Source organism: Gopherus flavomarginatus, chromosome 2, assembly GCF_025201925.1.
Source record: "Gopherus flavomarginatus isolate rGopFla2 chromosome 2, rGopFla2.mat.asm, whole genome shotgun sequence".
In the NCBI taxonomy this organism is placed as follows: Eukaryota; Metazoa; Chordata; order Testudines; family Testudinidae; genus Gopherus; species Gopherus flavomarginatus.
Window position 1 is genome coordinate 238539942 of NC_066618.1, and position 15991 is coordinate 238555932.

Below are 15991 nucleotides of genomic sequence, written 5' to 3' on the forward strand. Positions count from 1 at the left end.
GTTCTGTTATGCCTTTCACTTTCTTCTCCTGCACAGACTACTATTCCATTCCCACTGCCATTTCCCTCTCCTGCACAGACTACTTAATGTTCTCACTGTTGCTATTAAACTCTGCAAAATCCTTGATGGCTTTATAGCCCTGGCTCCTCTTCTCTCTGTCTGTCATTTCTCACCCCTGCACAGACTCTGAGGCCTTCTGCCCTCTCTCCTCTGCCCGCACTATTGTTTCCAACTTTTGCCCACAACATCTAACAATACCTGATTTCCTTACCTGCTCTTTTTGCTGTCCCCACCTCCTGCAAAGTGGGAAAGTACAACTTTAATTTTCCATCTAAATCTTTGCACCTTGTTGTTACTTGATTTAAATTATAAATATACAGTAAAGACTTGAAATATACTTTCCTTTTCCTTTTTCTCATGTTGAAGAAACAGTGAAAAGACACCAGTGAAAAGAGAAGTGTGACTGAGACTTTCCATAACAAAATATAAATAATGACATGTTGATTTAGCGGGAATACTGTTAATAAGTAGTAATTATTATTAGCCTCATTATACAGAGGTAACTGAGACAGAGAAGTTAAGCGGCTTGCTTAATGCCAAATAAGGAGTCATTTCAAAGGCAGTATTTGAACCTAGCAGCTGATTGTTTTCACTCCAGTTCTGGATCACTAACATGATATTTCTACTGTTTCCTATCTTCACCTTTTTCTAACCCAGAGAGTCATAGTTCTAAAGTCTCTCTCTCTCTCTAACAATTTAACACATCCAGACAAGCTACACAAAAATATTTTCCCGTGAAGTCATAGAGAGAAAAAAAAGGGTGATAACATAAATGTAAAAGAACTGTCCCAAACTATGTGTCTTCCCATATAAAGGTTCTGATGTGGCTGAGAGGCCATTTCCTGTTACAGTATAGAAAAAATTGTCAAGCTTCACATCTTTATACAGGTAGATATATTTTAAATTGCAGCCTTTTAGAAGTAATTTGTCCATAATGCGATGGTATGTTTTTGAAAAAGGTAAACAATCAAGGATCTGAACTTAAAATAGCTACTGTACATGTTTAGGTGTCTGATTATTTGGCTATCTTCCTACAGATGTATTTGGAAGAACTTTCATTTTCACGCTGACCATGACAGAGCAGTTCTGTACAACTGGAGAGTTCCTTGATTATTTTAGAAGCAGGAAATCTATGGACTTTAAACTGCAGCAAATCTCTAGTGACATAGTGAATACCCTGATGTTACATATACACTCTGTTCCTCTTTGGATAAGAAAGCTGACTTTACATCTGACAGTTGTTTTAGAATTGATTAAAATCATTTTGAAAACAGCAATTTGCCATGGAAAGGAAAATTTGTGATTCAGTTTTTGAATATCACAATCTGGTGGTCAGTGTCTCAACCATAACTGGCCAGGCAAAGTGAGGCTCTAGACTCAACTTCATGGCTTTGTCTGGAATGCAGTAATTTTTTAATGCTGCATCCAATCAATTCCAAAATTTTAATAAACGGTTTAGGCATCATCACTGAGACTGGTGAAAATCGGAAACTGGACATGGGAAAATGGGGGTGAGGAGAGAAGGTAGGAGGAGAGGGGGTTGGACGCAGAGCACGTGAAATCTAGTTAGCAGACCAATCAGCTTCACCAGGTCTGTAATTATCTGTTTGATGGCAGCCAATAACACTTCTCATCTCATCTCTGCCCTTCTTCCCAATAAAGTTTAAATTGTTCTCCCAGGCAGAAAGAAAAGAAATAATAATGGTGGGGGTAAATGGGAGAAACCCCTGGCATGAGAGATGAAGTTGGAGGTTGCAGGGAGTCCTGAAAAAGAGGGGAATGGGAGGGTAGCACATATGGAGTTGTAGGAATGGAGGGATTCAAGGAGTCACTGGTCTGGTGAAAGAGTTCAACCTACAGAAGGAATAAAATGTGCAACCCTCTACTATTCATTTTACTATTACATCAGTTGCCATCCTTTTAAGTATAGTTTCCAGAATAACATGAGTCACATCAGCCATGAAATTCATTGCTGTAGAAAATAAGTAAAGATATATTCCAAACTTCAATTTCTGACTGACAAATTAAATGTACCACTTCCTCCCACTTATTTTTATTTTCTTCTCCTTCCCAGGTAAGTTTTAGTTGTTTTGTATAAATAATATTATTACGCAATATGTACAGGATTGAATAATATAGATGTGGCTTGCTGTTCCTCTTTTTCTCTTTTCTCAGTTGGTGAATCAGAAAGAAGACTAACAGTGGATTATTTATTTAGATGGGAACATATTCCTTTAAGAGAATTGGAATTGTTGGTATTTAGTTCAGTTTAAAAAAACCTAACCCTCAATTTCAGAAGAAAACTAGCCTTTGCTATAAATGTCTATGGCCTAAGTAAAATATATTAAACCTATTCATGCAATTTGCTTCTATAGTCATTTATTTAAAATGTACCCTCCTGTGATGCCCCCAGCCTGAGCAGGTTTGGACATAAAACATTCGTCACATCTTTCAACTTCAGTCTCATGTATTAATATTATTCATTAGTGATATCTATATGAGGCAAGATACTGTTTAAATTTCTTTTTTTTTTTTTTTTATTTTGCAGGGAGGATATATCACATCTTTCAGAAGTATAGGACAGTTGACAAGGCAAATCCCTTCTGAGAAGATAAACTGTATTATTGAAAATATAGATCCAGAAAACTTGTTTAATGCATTTTATTTAAACGACATTCACAGCAGCAAAAAAAAAAAAAAAAAAAGATTGTAAATGCACTCAAGACCTCACTTTCTGTCTCACTATGTAGATTTCTTTATAACTGCTACTATGCAAGATAACGGCTCTTGCTTAGAAGACACTAAGGTCCTTTTCCAAAAAGGGCATGGGTTCTACAGATTTCATGTCTTCCAAATGAAAGAAATCCAGTAGCCACCTTCATGACCACTGCTTCTTATGATATTCTGGCAGAAATAAAACATTTAGTGTAATTTGAAGATGGGAAGAAGGGCTGAGACACTGGCCAGCCGATCAAATATCTAAAAACTGCCTTAACTCATTTACACTCAAAATGCTGACTAACATGTGGAGATTCATGGCAGTTATCCCAAGACAGAGAACTAAAAATTGTAATGTGGTAAAATTTACTTGCAAGTTAGTTAAAAACAAGCCAAATCCAAAATTCTGATGCCATGGGGCCTTTGCACTGTGGGCCTGATTCAAAGTCCACTGAGGTCTGTGGAAAGATTCCCATTTACTTCAATCTGATTTGGATCAGGCTCCATAACTGGGGGCACAATAAATTATTACAATAAAACAAATGTTGAACTGGCTATTAAAATACCTTAATAATAATGATCAGTCTGATTATTTTGATTTCACTGACACGAAATATTAAAAAAACATTCTATTTAATACCTTCACATGGTGAAGTTGGTTGTCAACTGCTATAAGATGAGAAATATTTTCCAGAAGTGCTAATTCTCCCAATTCATCTATATTGTTATTGCTGATATTCAACACTGACAAAGATTTCTGAAAGAAAACAGAAAAAAATACAATTATTTTCTCACATTGCAAAAGTGTAATAGTAATTCCTTTGAGTAAATTCTGTCAGCAGGGGCACATTGTGAATTTTGTAAGGTTTGGCTGAAACGTGTAAATGAGACTACACAGGATCGTTTAATATTCCACATAACCTTTGATGCTGGATGTGCATGTCCTCTGTATAGGGGCTTGAGGGTCCCCACAAGGATATGTATTTTGGGTCATGAAGTCAACCTGCAACAATGTTGTATCTCTACTGTTTTAATAATATAATGCTTAGCATTTATATAGCATTTTTAATTTAAATGTTTCAAAGTGCTGTATAAAGGTGGGTAAGTATGACCCAAAGAACTCTTGATGCCAACTGGTAGACAGCATGGGGTGCAGAATGTTTTACAGGGATCCAGTGGGTCAGATACCGCATAACAGTTCACCGAAGGGTGGCATGAGAAGTCTCTACCGTAAGCCAGTTGCCCCCTGGACATTATAATTGTTGCAAAATGTTTGTGTAGATAATATTAAGGAGCTCTGTATCTATACTGAAAATGATGTTCTTGAGGTCTTGGAGTTAAGGTAGGTCACCAGGGGGTGACATATCTTGCAGATGTTCCTTTCAGGCAGAAGGTAACTGACAGTTATTTCCCTGTCTCATCTTTTGTGTATTGTATGCTGTGACACCTGCTGGGGGTACCCAGGATTGTAAGGCAACTTGCTGCTACCTGCCCTTAGAGTGAGGAAGCCTCATCTATGCCTGATGGGGGTCAGTTCTCCAACTCCACCAGCCACGAGCAACACCAACACTCCACTCCAGGCCTTGCAGGCCCTGCTGTTACTTTGCAGGTTAGTGAAAGGGACACTGCAACCCTCAAGCCCACTGAGCATCTCCCTGGAGTGTCCAACTCCTGGGACACCTGGACACTCACAGTATTCACCAATCCACTACTTCCAAAGAACAGCTTACCAGTTTCACTTTATATCACCACTCAGCTTAATTCAAAGCTCGTAGTTTTATTTATAGTGAAATAAAGCATACATTTATTTAACAAAGAATAGAGATTCAAGTACTAGTATTGGAAGCAAAAGGTTACATATAAAATAAAATTATAACACATTCTAGAGCCTAAACTTAATTAACAAGATACTCATGTGTAATAAAGTATTGCTCACCCCAAATTCCTGCAATGCACTGCTAAGCAGGCTGTGACCCTTTTTTCATGACATGTGCAAGCTGTCAGTTTGCCTCCCAGGTGAAGGATTCCCTGTGTTTCTTTGCACTCCAAGATATACCAGACTAATTCTTCAACTTTATTCATAAATAGGGCAACCCCTTGCTGTTTGTTTCTTCCTGCTGTTTTCCTCTCTTGTAGATTTCACAATCTCTCAATTTGTACCTGAGGGACAGTGGGGCCCGCAAGGCCTAGAGGAGAGTGCTTGTGTTGTCTGTGGGCTTCCTTGTGCTAAGGGCTAGTGGTAGAGTGGTGCCTCACAAGCCAGAGGACCATGAAAGCATCACAATAAGTATTAATAGCCCTAATTTCCAGAAGCAGAGCTGAGACACAGAAGTTAATTGACACCCATGGTCACGCACCAAGTCTACAGAAGAGCTGGTATTAAAATCCATATTTTCTGACTCCCACATTCCATGCTCTAACCACTAGATTATGCTGCCTTCCTTTCAGACCTGATCTCACAAAGCTTGTTCATATGCACACTCCTTTCTCATATGCACAGTCCTATTGACTCAGCCTTTCTTTTGGAACTTACCTTCTTGATGAGTCCAACAATGAATAAACATGACCTGGGCCTTTTAGTAACATGCAACTTTTTTGAAAACAAAGTAAGGAGGTAATCCATCATGGAACACTCTTTTGGAGTACCTATAGTGAGCCCGCTGTTCTATCCCCAAAATAAATGTAGTTCAGGTAACCTTTATCCAAATTAGCAAAATACTGTATACTTTTATGTCAAAGGAAAAAAAGGCACTTATGCATTTAGGAACTGGAAAGAGGCATGTTGAACTTGCATGTTTAAATATAGGCCAGAAAAGGGACTAATTATTGCTTGACCGCTGATAGTTTCTTTCAGCAGTGCAAATCTAGAAACCTAAATCCCTTCTAGAAGCTGATCTGAAGAGTGAGCTCTGCATTTCAGAAAAGGGCAGAAGTTTTAGCTCTACCATCCTTCCCGTGCACACAATTAATAACCCCAAACTTCCCAAACAGTGGTCCAGGGACCACTGCTGGTTGGCAAAACAATAGCTGGTAATCCATAGAGAGATCACTGGGCTCATGTTTCTGGCCTTTTCCTTGTTTCCAGCCATGAAAAACAAGAACAGATGGGAGAGGAAACAAATGTGAAGAGCAAAAATAGACACTGTACAAAAAAGACAAAAGACACCTCTCTAAAAATGGGTGAAGAAAAACCCGAATATATTTCACAGACTGAAAAAACTGTTTATCTTTTCATAAGGATTTTCCCCAGAATGCTGCCAAATTCATTGGCTGCTGGGTTATTAACTCTAAGTGCCACCTCTGAAAAAGTTGCAACCTTGGATTCAAGAATTGAGTAATTGACTTCTCTATGATAAATCCCTTCTCTCTTTTCAACTCATTCACTGTTTATTTCTTCTGCATAAAGAAAAAGTATCCTTCAGCTTCAGGCAAATAAATAAATAAATTCCACAAATAAACAAGCAAACAGATGGCTGGACTCTGCTGTAATGTGACACTCCAATTTTTTCCTAGCTATTTTCTAAGTTACATGGAGAGAAAAAAAAATCTGTTCTTTACAGATCCCACTTGAATGGAGCCCTTATAACTAAGGAAAAGGGGGCACTATACAAAATATTGAGCCATCCACACTACCTTCCAGTTTCATAGATCTATTGCAGGGGTCAGCAATCTCTGGCACCCGGCTCTTCAGGGTAATCTGCCCACCCTGTTCCTGCAGCTTGTGCTGGCCGGGAACAGTGAACCGCAGCTACTGGGAGCTACAGGGGCCAGGCCTGTGGATGGGCAACGTAAACTAAATGTCTCGCAGCCCGCCAGCAGATTACCCTGATGGGCTACGTGCTGAAGGTTGCCAACATCTGGTCTATTATCACTGCTTGCCATAAAATTCATATATATGCTTACCGCCAGAGAATGAAGAGTTCTTGGATCAAACAAGAGCTTTTCTCCAAGAGGTAGCCGCTGGCTTTCAACATGTAGCTCTCTCAGTTCTTCTAATGTTTCCAAGCCCTCTACTACCGTGATGTAATTGCTCCCCAGATACCTGCAGAAAATAACATAAATGGGACTTAACGCAGTTTGAGGGTAAAAAACAAAACAAAGCAGATCCACACTCAAGTCTCAAAATAGAAATGAATTCCTTAAAGGCATTATTAAACTGTAGCAATGAATGTGTTAAGGAACTGAAACTGGATACAATAGACTTGTATCCAACTGTACTATTTATAGATTAACAGATGCAAGTCTACTCTATCCATTCTATTAGTCTATAAATAATAATACTGTTGTTAAATCTTCTGGAAAAGAAGACAATATTTCAAACAGAGTAAGTCTAATGATAAATTTCAAATAATATCCATTGCTACACAGTGTATGTGGTCACAGATCACTTGAATGGAAATATCATATAGCCAATGAAGGGTATTTATGATTTCTGGCAAGGTTCCTCCTTTGCCTCATCAGCCCAAGTTTCTGCTTTGGCAGTAGGGGCCTAAAATAAATCAGTCCTACTCTGGAGGTTTTGAATGATTTGAGCTTTTTTCCCCAATGCTTACAAGGTGAGCCTCAAGGTAGGCACAAGTAGTTCTCTTAAGCACAAAAAACAAACCCACAACACAAAAGAAATATATTTCCTTGTCCTTCTCCAAGGCGTACTTATTATTATGCTGGCATCTGGCTGCCAGCCCTTCCCCAAACAGAAGTAAACTTGGTTGCTTCCCCTATAGCAGGGGTAGTCACAGGTGGACCATGGTTCAAATCTGGACCTGCAGATGCTTCTGAATGGATGCTGAAATCTTTTTATTTACTTATTATCATTATTGTTGTTATTTTCGCTGGAGTATTGATCTTGACTGTACCTTGACCAAGAAATTTGGACCTTGATAAAAAATGAGTGACTACCCCTGCTCTATAGGGAGAAGGGCAGTCTTCTACCTAGAAGAAGCTTTTTCTCACTGATACCCCTAACCCTGCTGTAGCTTGTTTGGCATCCCTCTCTCTCACCAGAAGAGGATTTTTTTAAGGTCACTAGCATCATTTAATTGGACTCAGGTGTCTCTAATTAACCTGAGGTAACCTTGTTTCAGTATATAGGGAAAAGAGCCTTCACCATTCTAGGATTGATATACCTGCCTTCCACCACATTCTCGGTGGTACTAAATAACAATCAGTTGGTATTAACAAATGGATCACAAGCTTCAGCTTGTCTGAGCGACCCAGTTCAGTATTCATTTAGCATCCTGAGAGGTTAAATGCTCTACTTAACACTTCCAGGTGGCGGTACATCTTCAAGCATGTAGGCCTTGCTTGGTTTTACCTCCTAGAGCTGATTCTCATCAAACACTCTCCCCTGCACTCTAGTTTTTATCATGCCTTTCCCTGCAACCACTGTAAAAAAACAAAAAAAAACGAAAAACAAACCACCTTCTTATAGCTGTCAGATCTGACTTTGTCACAGATTTGAAAGACAACATTTAGCTTACTTACAGGGAAAGAACTTCAACGCTTAATTTCTTCTTAAATTTCTTATCCATACATATTATACAATATTTTTTTTATTTTTTAAAAAAAGAATTTTTACTTACAGTTTCTCAAGTTTTTTCAGTGATGTGAGGTTCTCTATATATGAAATGCAATTGTTTTGCAGGTACAGGTGTGTTAGATTTGAAGCGAAGCACAAGTTATGGATTTGTCTAATTTGGTTATCATACAAATACAGGACATTAAGATTTCTGCACAAAGAGAGGTCATCCTGGAAGAAAAAATAAAATGATCATATTCAGCTCCCTTATAATCAACTTCTGGAGCTTGTTATTTTTTGCTTTAGATTCAGTTCCGCTGTATGATCTATCTGTAGATTTTCAACACTGACAAACCCTAATTTTAATTCACCATTTGTAGTAAACGTAATTAAGCTATTGTCTCCTGGGGCAAAGACTGATTTTTCTTTTTAATGCTTTGCTGTATTGAAACTGAGAATCACGGCTCTCCCCAGCCTGTGAACAGGACTTAGTTTATGATCTCATTGTCTTCCTTGCCTTCTTCCAGTACATTTCAGGAAAACATCTGTTCAGTGGATTGCTTCCTCAAACAAACTGAAAGCTACCTTAATATGTCATTGGTGTAATGGAAAACAGTTTCTCAGTATAAAAACATTGAATGTATTTTACTATATTTCCTTTTTTAAGATTTCACCAGAATCTGACGCTTCCTTGAAAGACATTCTTATAAATAACCTGAAAAATATATAAAATTCTGCTAGAATATTTATATCAAAGTATTCCTAAGGCATCTTGGTATCTAAAGGCCTGTTCTCCTGCAACTGGATATTCATGGCAGACCCCTGCTCCTGGGCTTAGCTCTTTTAACTCCAATGGGGCACCATGAGGGTGCAGGTGGTTGCCTACATAGACTCCAGCCACAGGATCAGGGTGAAATACCTTTACAGTTCAAAACAGGGTTTAATATTTTGTTTTTAAGAAATTCATCCCTGGTTTGAGTTTAGTCGTGCAGGGTCTAGCAATTTCAAAATACAGTCAGTATCTTGACGGAAATCAGAACTAATCCAGGCCACACTGAAATCTATGTCAAAACTCCCATTATTAAGTTGAAAAGGAGCAGGATAGAGCTCACAGTTTGCAGGTTTACTCTTTTAAAATTTAAGTACCATTATTTTTAAAATGGTTAGACCAAAGAGAGCAAATTCATTCACTAATGAAAGGTATAACTTGCGCAATTTTGGACAACCACCATAATGGACCAAATGTATTAGCCTCATTAGCCTCACTTGACCTATATCCAATCCTGTTTCTCTCCTTCCCCTTCCCAACCTTCCTCCAAAATGCAGGGAATAAATCATAGGCAAGTGCAAAGAATTTGCTACAAGTTAACAACTCTTCCGTAAGATTCCCAAGAGAAGAAAAAATAGCTGTTTAAAAACGAAAGTAGTCCTGTATTTTAGCACCAATTGAGACTATTACTACCTCTTTAAAATAATGAAAAATCTGAGCTGCAGAGTTTCTGTTCCCCCCTTCCTCTCTTGGTCATTAATTAGTTACAGTACTTTTATTAGGTATTATTTGCATTGCAGCAGTGCCCAAAGATCCTTAATTAGCATCAGTGCATGGATAAAACTTTACAACTCACATTTTTCATGAACTTAATAAGGTGGCCAATGTCTCAAATTCAATTAAAAGATAAACTAATTTCATTTTTAAAACAATAATTACATATTAGCCTCTTCTATGGAATGTTACGAAAGAGATTGTAAAATTTAACCTTTCTTAAACTACAAAACATTGTTTAGCATATGAAAGGCAGAAAGCTACTGAATGCATCTCTCTTCTTCAAAGTGCAATTGCTTTTATATACTTCTTTCTTTTAATTAAAAAAATTAGGTAAAATAGCTGACGTGCCCAATACATCCTTCAACTGTGCTGGATACATAGGTTACGCCAGTGATGAGCTGCCAAAATCTTAACCGGTTCCCTATAAAAAGTTCTGATTTAACGTGAGGGGGCAAGCGGGGGAGGGCTGGGGCGGGGGAGGGAGGGAGACATACTCGTGGAACCGGGGGCCCCTGCAGGGCCTGGGGAAAATTGCCCCCTGCCAGCAGCCCTGGAGCTTGCAGCCCCCCCCCGCCCCACTTACCTTGCCTGCAGCTCAAAGCAGCAGGATGACTCAGGAGCTCAGCTGAGCTGCTCAGCTGGTGGCGGCTGGCCATACTACAGCTGGGGGGGAAATGGGGCAGGGGCCAGGGGAACCTCAGCCTCCCCAGCTGGGAATCCTGGGAGCAACAGGATGGTCCAGCCCGCGGACCGAAGTTCTTTGTCCACCCCTTAGCCCTTTCACAATCGGTTCTCCATGGTGGTCTAATTTTAGCAACCGGTTCTTGGGAACTGGTGGGAACCCGCTCCAGCTCACCACTGGGTTACACCCCCACACTTTCATGCAGTTAAAAATCCCAACTGACTTCAATGAGAGTTTTGCCTGCTTTAAGATAACAGAACAAGGCCAATGGTCAAGAACAATTTTGTTGGTCAGTGGGAATTATAAAACACTGAAGTGTATGAATATATGAAAGAACTACAGGTACTATCATAGCTTTAAGGTGTTTATGTTCCAAATATCTGTACATTCCAAATTAATCTTATGTGCTGCCAAGTACACCCACGCTCTCCCAGAGTATCTATTTTTTAAAATTCAGCAATGCATGCTAAAATGTGTGTTTCCAAATAGACCTTTTAAAAAATCTGGTCAATTATAATGTTTTAAAATATAATATAGGGATCAGCATTGTCCTCCCAAAAATTAACAAATAATCAAAAACAGCACTAAAACATCCTAAATCCCAGCTATAAAACTAAGTTAAAATTAAAAGTAGTATTTTCATGATTTATGAAAAAGTCCTTACAATTGTATCAATATTTTTATCTGATAAGTTCAGGTGAGTTATCTTTCTCAGGTACTGTGCCAGGGATTCTTCTTTGCGGTTTTTGTGATTGATGCTTTTAGCAACTAGATCCATTGTTAGTCGAACCATAATTCTGTAATTAGCCAAATTTTCACAGAAACTGTTTCGATATCACTATGAATTCTATATATTCTTGTAAGTGGCTTTTCTAAAGTGCCTTCAAAATAAAATGAACAAATAAGATTACAGTGTTTTTAGACAGAAACTCCGGCAAAGTTAAAAAAATATATTTTACCAAAAATCTCATTAAAGTTTAATGTAATTTTCCCCATGCAATTTCTTTCACATTTACTGCAAGGCATTCATGAATAAACAGAAGCCTCCTCTTTTATAATTAACTGCTCCCTCCTGGTTTTCATCTGCTTGTTTTTGAAATTTTCCAAAAAATAAATGATTATATCACAATATTTTGTTTGTTGTTTCAGTGTGTTTTAGAGGCTTGCAACACCCATTTCTAGTCAATTTCATACTGAAGCAGTAGAAATAATTCCTGGCCACTTTTACATAAATAACTAATTACTGACAGTCCCTGACCTTAATTCAAAAGCACTTTTATCAGCAGTTAATCAATTTACACCAAACATAAGAAGCTTTAAGTATATCTGATCTCCTCAAGGATTCAAAAACTTAACTCTAAATTTACATTTGTTTATTACTGGGGTTGGTGGCACGTCTTATCCTAATGATCAGGGGTTCTCAAACTTCATTGCATCACAACCCCCTTCTGACAACAAAGTTATTATGTGACTGGGGAGCGGAACCCAAGCCCTGCCACCCTGGGTGGGAGGAGAGGGAGCTGGAGCCTGAGCCTGAGCCTCACTGCCTCAGGTGGGGGTTGAGCACTCGGGCTCTAGCGTCAACCCTGGGTCCCAGCAAGTCTAATGCTAACCCTAGTGAATCCATTTTAGAGTCCTGACCACAGTTTGAGAACCACTGCTATAGATGCACCAATATGGAGTTACACAATAGTTAACACAACTCTATAGTGCTGTTGGTGAGCACACAACTTTAAAGTGAGTAAAAATTTAATATCGAAAATGTGCCAAACCTGGTTTTATCTCTTAAAACACTGATAAGTATGAAAATAAAATATTAAAAGACAGTTGCAGCCTAAATTCTTAGGAAGGATTGACCACATGCAAAGTCTAAAGTTCAACAGCTTTCAGCTGTACATGTACAAAACAACTTTATTTAGTTTTATTTAATGGGGAAAGTATACTTTTTTCCTGCTCACAATTCAAAATGGACTGAGCAGATTCTCCTTAAACTTTCCCCCACAATTTCACCAGTGACCTGAGGCAAATCATGGAGAGCACAGTGTTACCAACTCCCATGAAATCTGTGGCTCTTCTTAAATCCCAGCTCCTGGATTCATGTGACTACTTGAGAACTAAAGCTTTTTCTAAAAAAAAAACAAACAACAAAATAAAAAAATTTCTAGCTCTCATGGTTGTGGATCAAAGCTTGAAAATTTTTGGTGCCACATCCAAGACATATAGTACCAACTCCACATTTATTGTTTTAAAAATCTTGTTATTTTTAAGCCAATATCATGATCAGCTCAGGTCAGCAATACTAAGAGTGTCACCAAAGAAATGAAGTCTGAGAAACTAAGCAGCAGGTGAAATGCAAGGAGAGCATCTGATGCGACTTCAGTGCTTCCTGCTGATACAAGCTTCTCCCCATGCTCCATATGCATCAGGCCCTAATATGCCACGGAGCCATGCAGAGGTGCTGGAACAATTTTTATGGTGGAGATACTAAGAGACATTGACCCAAACAGTAAACCGTGTATATAATGGAAACCACTTCAAGCTAGGGGGTAATGCAGCACCCCACACCCTAGTTCCAGCACCTAGGCTATGGAGCCACCCTGCAGCCTTCCTCACCCCATCATCCACAGTCCCCTTCCGCCTTCCCCACACCCATCACTTCCCTGCTCCTTCCCGGCCCATCTAAGCCAGTGTGACGGCAGCACCTCTCTGCCCACCCCCACTCATCTGTCCCATCGACGGCTGCACCTCCCCTGCCACCCTCTCGATCCCCACCATCCCATGGCAGTGCCTCTCTCCAGGGCCGCCCAGAGGATTCCGGGGGCCTGGGGCCATCGGCGGCAGACGGCTCCGGTGGACCTCCCGCAGGTCCGGCGGCGGGGGGCGTTCTGGGACCCGCCGCTGAAGTGCCCCGAAGACCCGCGGCGGGATCCGCCGCCGAAGTGCAGCCCGCTCTTCGGCGGTAATTCGGTGGCGGGGGACCCCTGCTGCGGGTCTTCAGGGCACTTCGGCGGCGGGTCCCTGAACGAAAGCCCCCCCCCCCGCCGCCGAATTACCGCCGAAGACCGGGTTGTACTTCGGCGGCAGGTCCCGCTTCGGCGGTAATGCGATGGCGGGGGGGTCCTTCCGCCCCGGAGCGGAAGGTTCCCCCGCCAGCGAAGACAGGGAGCGGAAGAATCTCCGGGGCCCGGCCCCGCAAGAGTTTTCTGGGGCCCCCGAGTGAAGGACCCCGCTCCAGGGGCCCCGAAAAACTCTCGTGGGGACCCGTGCGGATCCCGGGGCAAATTGCCCCTCTTGCCCCCCACCCCCTCTGGGCGGCCCTGCCTCTCTCTCCACCCCCGCCCGATCTCCCCCACTCCGCTCCAGCGCCGCCGCCCCGCCCTTCACCCTTATCTCCCCAGAGACGGCAGCACCTTCCCACCCATCCGCTCCTGCGCTAGTGGCCGGCCGGTCGCTCGCACCCCCGCGCCTACCACACGCACTGCCCCCACCAGCCGACCAGCGCCAGTCTTGGTGCGGGATGTGACGGAACCGTGCGCGGCTTCCCGAGCCGTCTAGTTCACGGCCGGTTGCTAGGGTGACAGAACGCCAGCCGCAGAGGCTGCCGGGTGAACGCCTGAACGGTTCCTCCGCCCGCAGGAGTGGGCGGGGCTACAATCCTGCCTCTCGCCGCCTCGCCTGTCACGGAGCATAACTCGCGGGCATGCGCACTGGAGGCGAGAGCGCCTGGGATTCTGCGCGAAGCTGGGGCCTGACCCTGCAAACAGGGAGAGACACGTGTCCTATTTCTGTCCTCCCAGTGCTGCTGGTTGGGCCGCTTGCTCCCAGCCCCGGCAAGGAAAGGCGCGGAACAGCAGCTCCTGTGCGAGCTTCCACCGGCAGCCTGCGGGCAGCTGCTCCCCCGGCGCTGGTTATTCAGAGCCTGCGGCTGGGCCGCGTGCTCTCAGCCCGCCCTGGCGGTGGCTGTCAGGTCAGGGCTGCCCAGAGGATTCGGGGGGGCATGGGGTCTTTGGCGGCGGGGGCCCGCTTTGGCGGGAGTTTGGCAGCGGGGGGACCTTCCACTTCAGGACCGGCCGCCAAAGTGCATCGAAGACCCGTGGCGGCCCCCCCACCCCCGCGGTCGAATTACCGCCAAAGCGGGACCTGCCACCGAAGTGCCCCAGAAGGACCTCTCGCTGCTGAAGACCTGGGGTGGAAGAAGATCTGGGAGCCTGGTCTCCACGAGAGTTTTTCGGGGCCCCTGGAGAGAGTGGAGGACCTCGCTCCAGGAGCCCCAAAAAACTCGTGGGGGCCCCTGCGGGGCCTGGGGCAAATTGCCCCACTTGCTCTCCCCTCTGGGTGGCCCTGGAGCAGGCCCAGGACTAGGGCCACATGCTTACGCCAGATGCATGTAGAGTGCGTAACTAGGGGCAGGCTGGGAAAGCTGACACAGTTACAAAGTAAAATTAAGAAAAACCAAACCACAAGCCTGTTCTGGCAGCCACACTGTGGTAGAAGTTCAGGATCCTTGGGCAGTGTCCTCAAATTGAGTGAAAAGGCCTCCCTCCCCCATTCCAGGCAGTCAGGCACCATTGCCAGGCAGCAAAATAGTATCTGCTGTAGGGTGACCTGGTGTCTCGTTTTCGACTGGAACAATGGACCCTGGTGGCTCTGGTCAGCACTACGAGCCGGGCCATTAAAACTCCAGTTTGTGGTGCTGCAGAGCTAAGGCAGGCGACTCCCTGCCTCTCCTGGCTCTGTGCCACACCCTGGAAGCAGCCAGTAGGTCTGGCTCCTAGGCAGGCGGGTGGGGGTGACAAGACTCAATGCACTGCCCCCGCCCCAGGCACCTGCTCCACACTCCCATTGGCTAGAAACCATGGCCAATGGGAGCTGCGGGGGCAGTGCCTGCAGGTGAGAGCAGCACACAGAGCTGCCTGCAGCACCTCCACCTAGGTGCTGGATCTGCTGGCCACTTCTGGGGCGCAGTGAGGAGTAAGGACAGGCAGGAAGCCTGCCTTAGTGCCCACACTGTGCCACTGACTGGGAGCTGCTGGAGGTAAGCCCATGTCCCAACTCCCCACCCCAGAGCCTCCACCCCCAGATGGAGCCCTCAGCCCCCTGCACTCCAGCCCAGAGCCCTTTCCCGCACCCTGAACCCCTCTGCCCCATCCCCCCCAGCCTGGAGCCCCCTCCTGTATCCCAGAGCCTGCACCCCAGCTGAAGCCTGCACCCCAACTCCCTGCCCCAGCCCAGTGAAAGTGAGTGAGGGTGGGGGAATGTAGTGAGTTGGGGGTAGGGCCTTGTGGAAGGGGTGGGGAAGAGGGCATGGCCTCAGGGAAGGGATGGGGCTAAAGCAGTGGTTCCCAAACTTTAACAACCTGTGAACCCCTTTCACTAAAATGTCAAGTCTCGCGAACCCCCTCCTAAAAATGAATATTTCCAGCGTTTTTCTCCTTCACCAGAGTATAAACAATAAAAGTAGTGATCT

The 15991-nt window shown here is 43.4% G+C and overlaps 1 protein-coding gene across 7 annotated transcripts in view; it reads right to left on the reverse strand.

Moving 5' to 3' along the window:
- PPP1R42 (protein phosphatase 1 regulatory subunit 42) overlaps positions 1-14154 on the reverse strand; it is a 75097-nt gene extending 60943 nt beyond the window's left edge. For 2 of the 7 annotated variants that reach the window (XR_007772655.1, XM_050941166.1), the window contains exons 1-5: positions 13995-14154; positions 11189-11405; positions 8361-8527; positions 6682-6820; positions 3419-3535 (exon numbers count right to left, since the gene is read on the reverse strand). Coding sequence is in view for 6 of the 7 variants with exons in the window: in XM_050941166.1 (XP_050797123.1) it covers positions 3419-3535; positions 6682-6820; positions 8361-8527; positions 11189-11317 (552 nt within the window). In the remaining variant the exon portion in view is untranslated. Of the gene's footprint in view, positions 1-3418; positions 3536-6681; positions 6821-8360; positions 8528-11188; positions 11406-12482; positions 12629-12836; positions 13018-13238; positions 13262-13994 lie in introns of those variants that run through there. The other 5 variants (XM_050941162.1, XM_050941165.1, XM_050941164.1 and 2 more) reach the window with 5 other exon arrangements.
- Positions 14155-15991: the final 1837 nt, after the last annotated feature.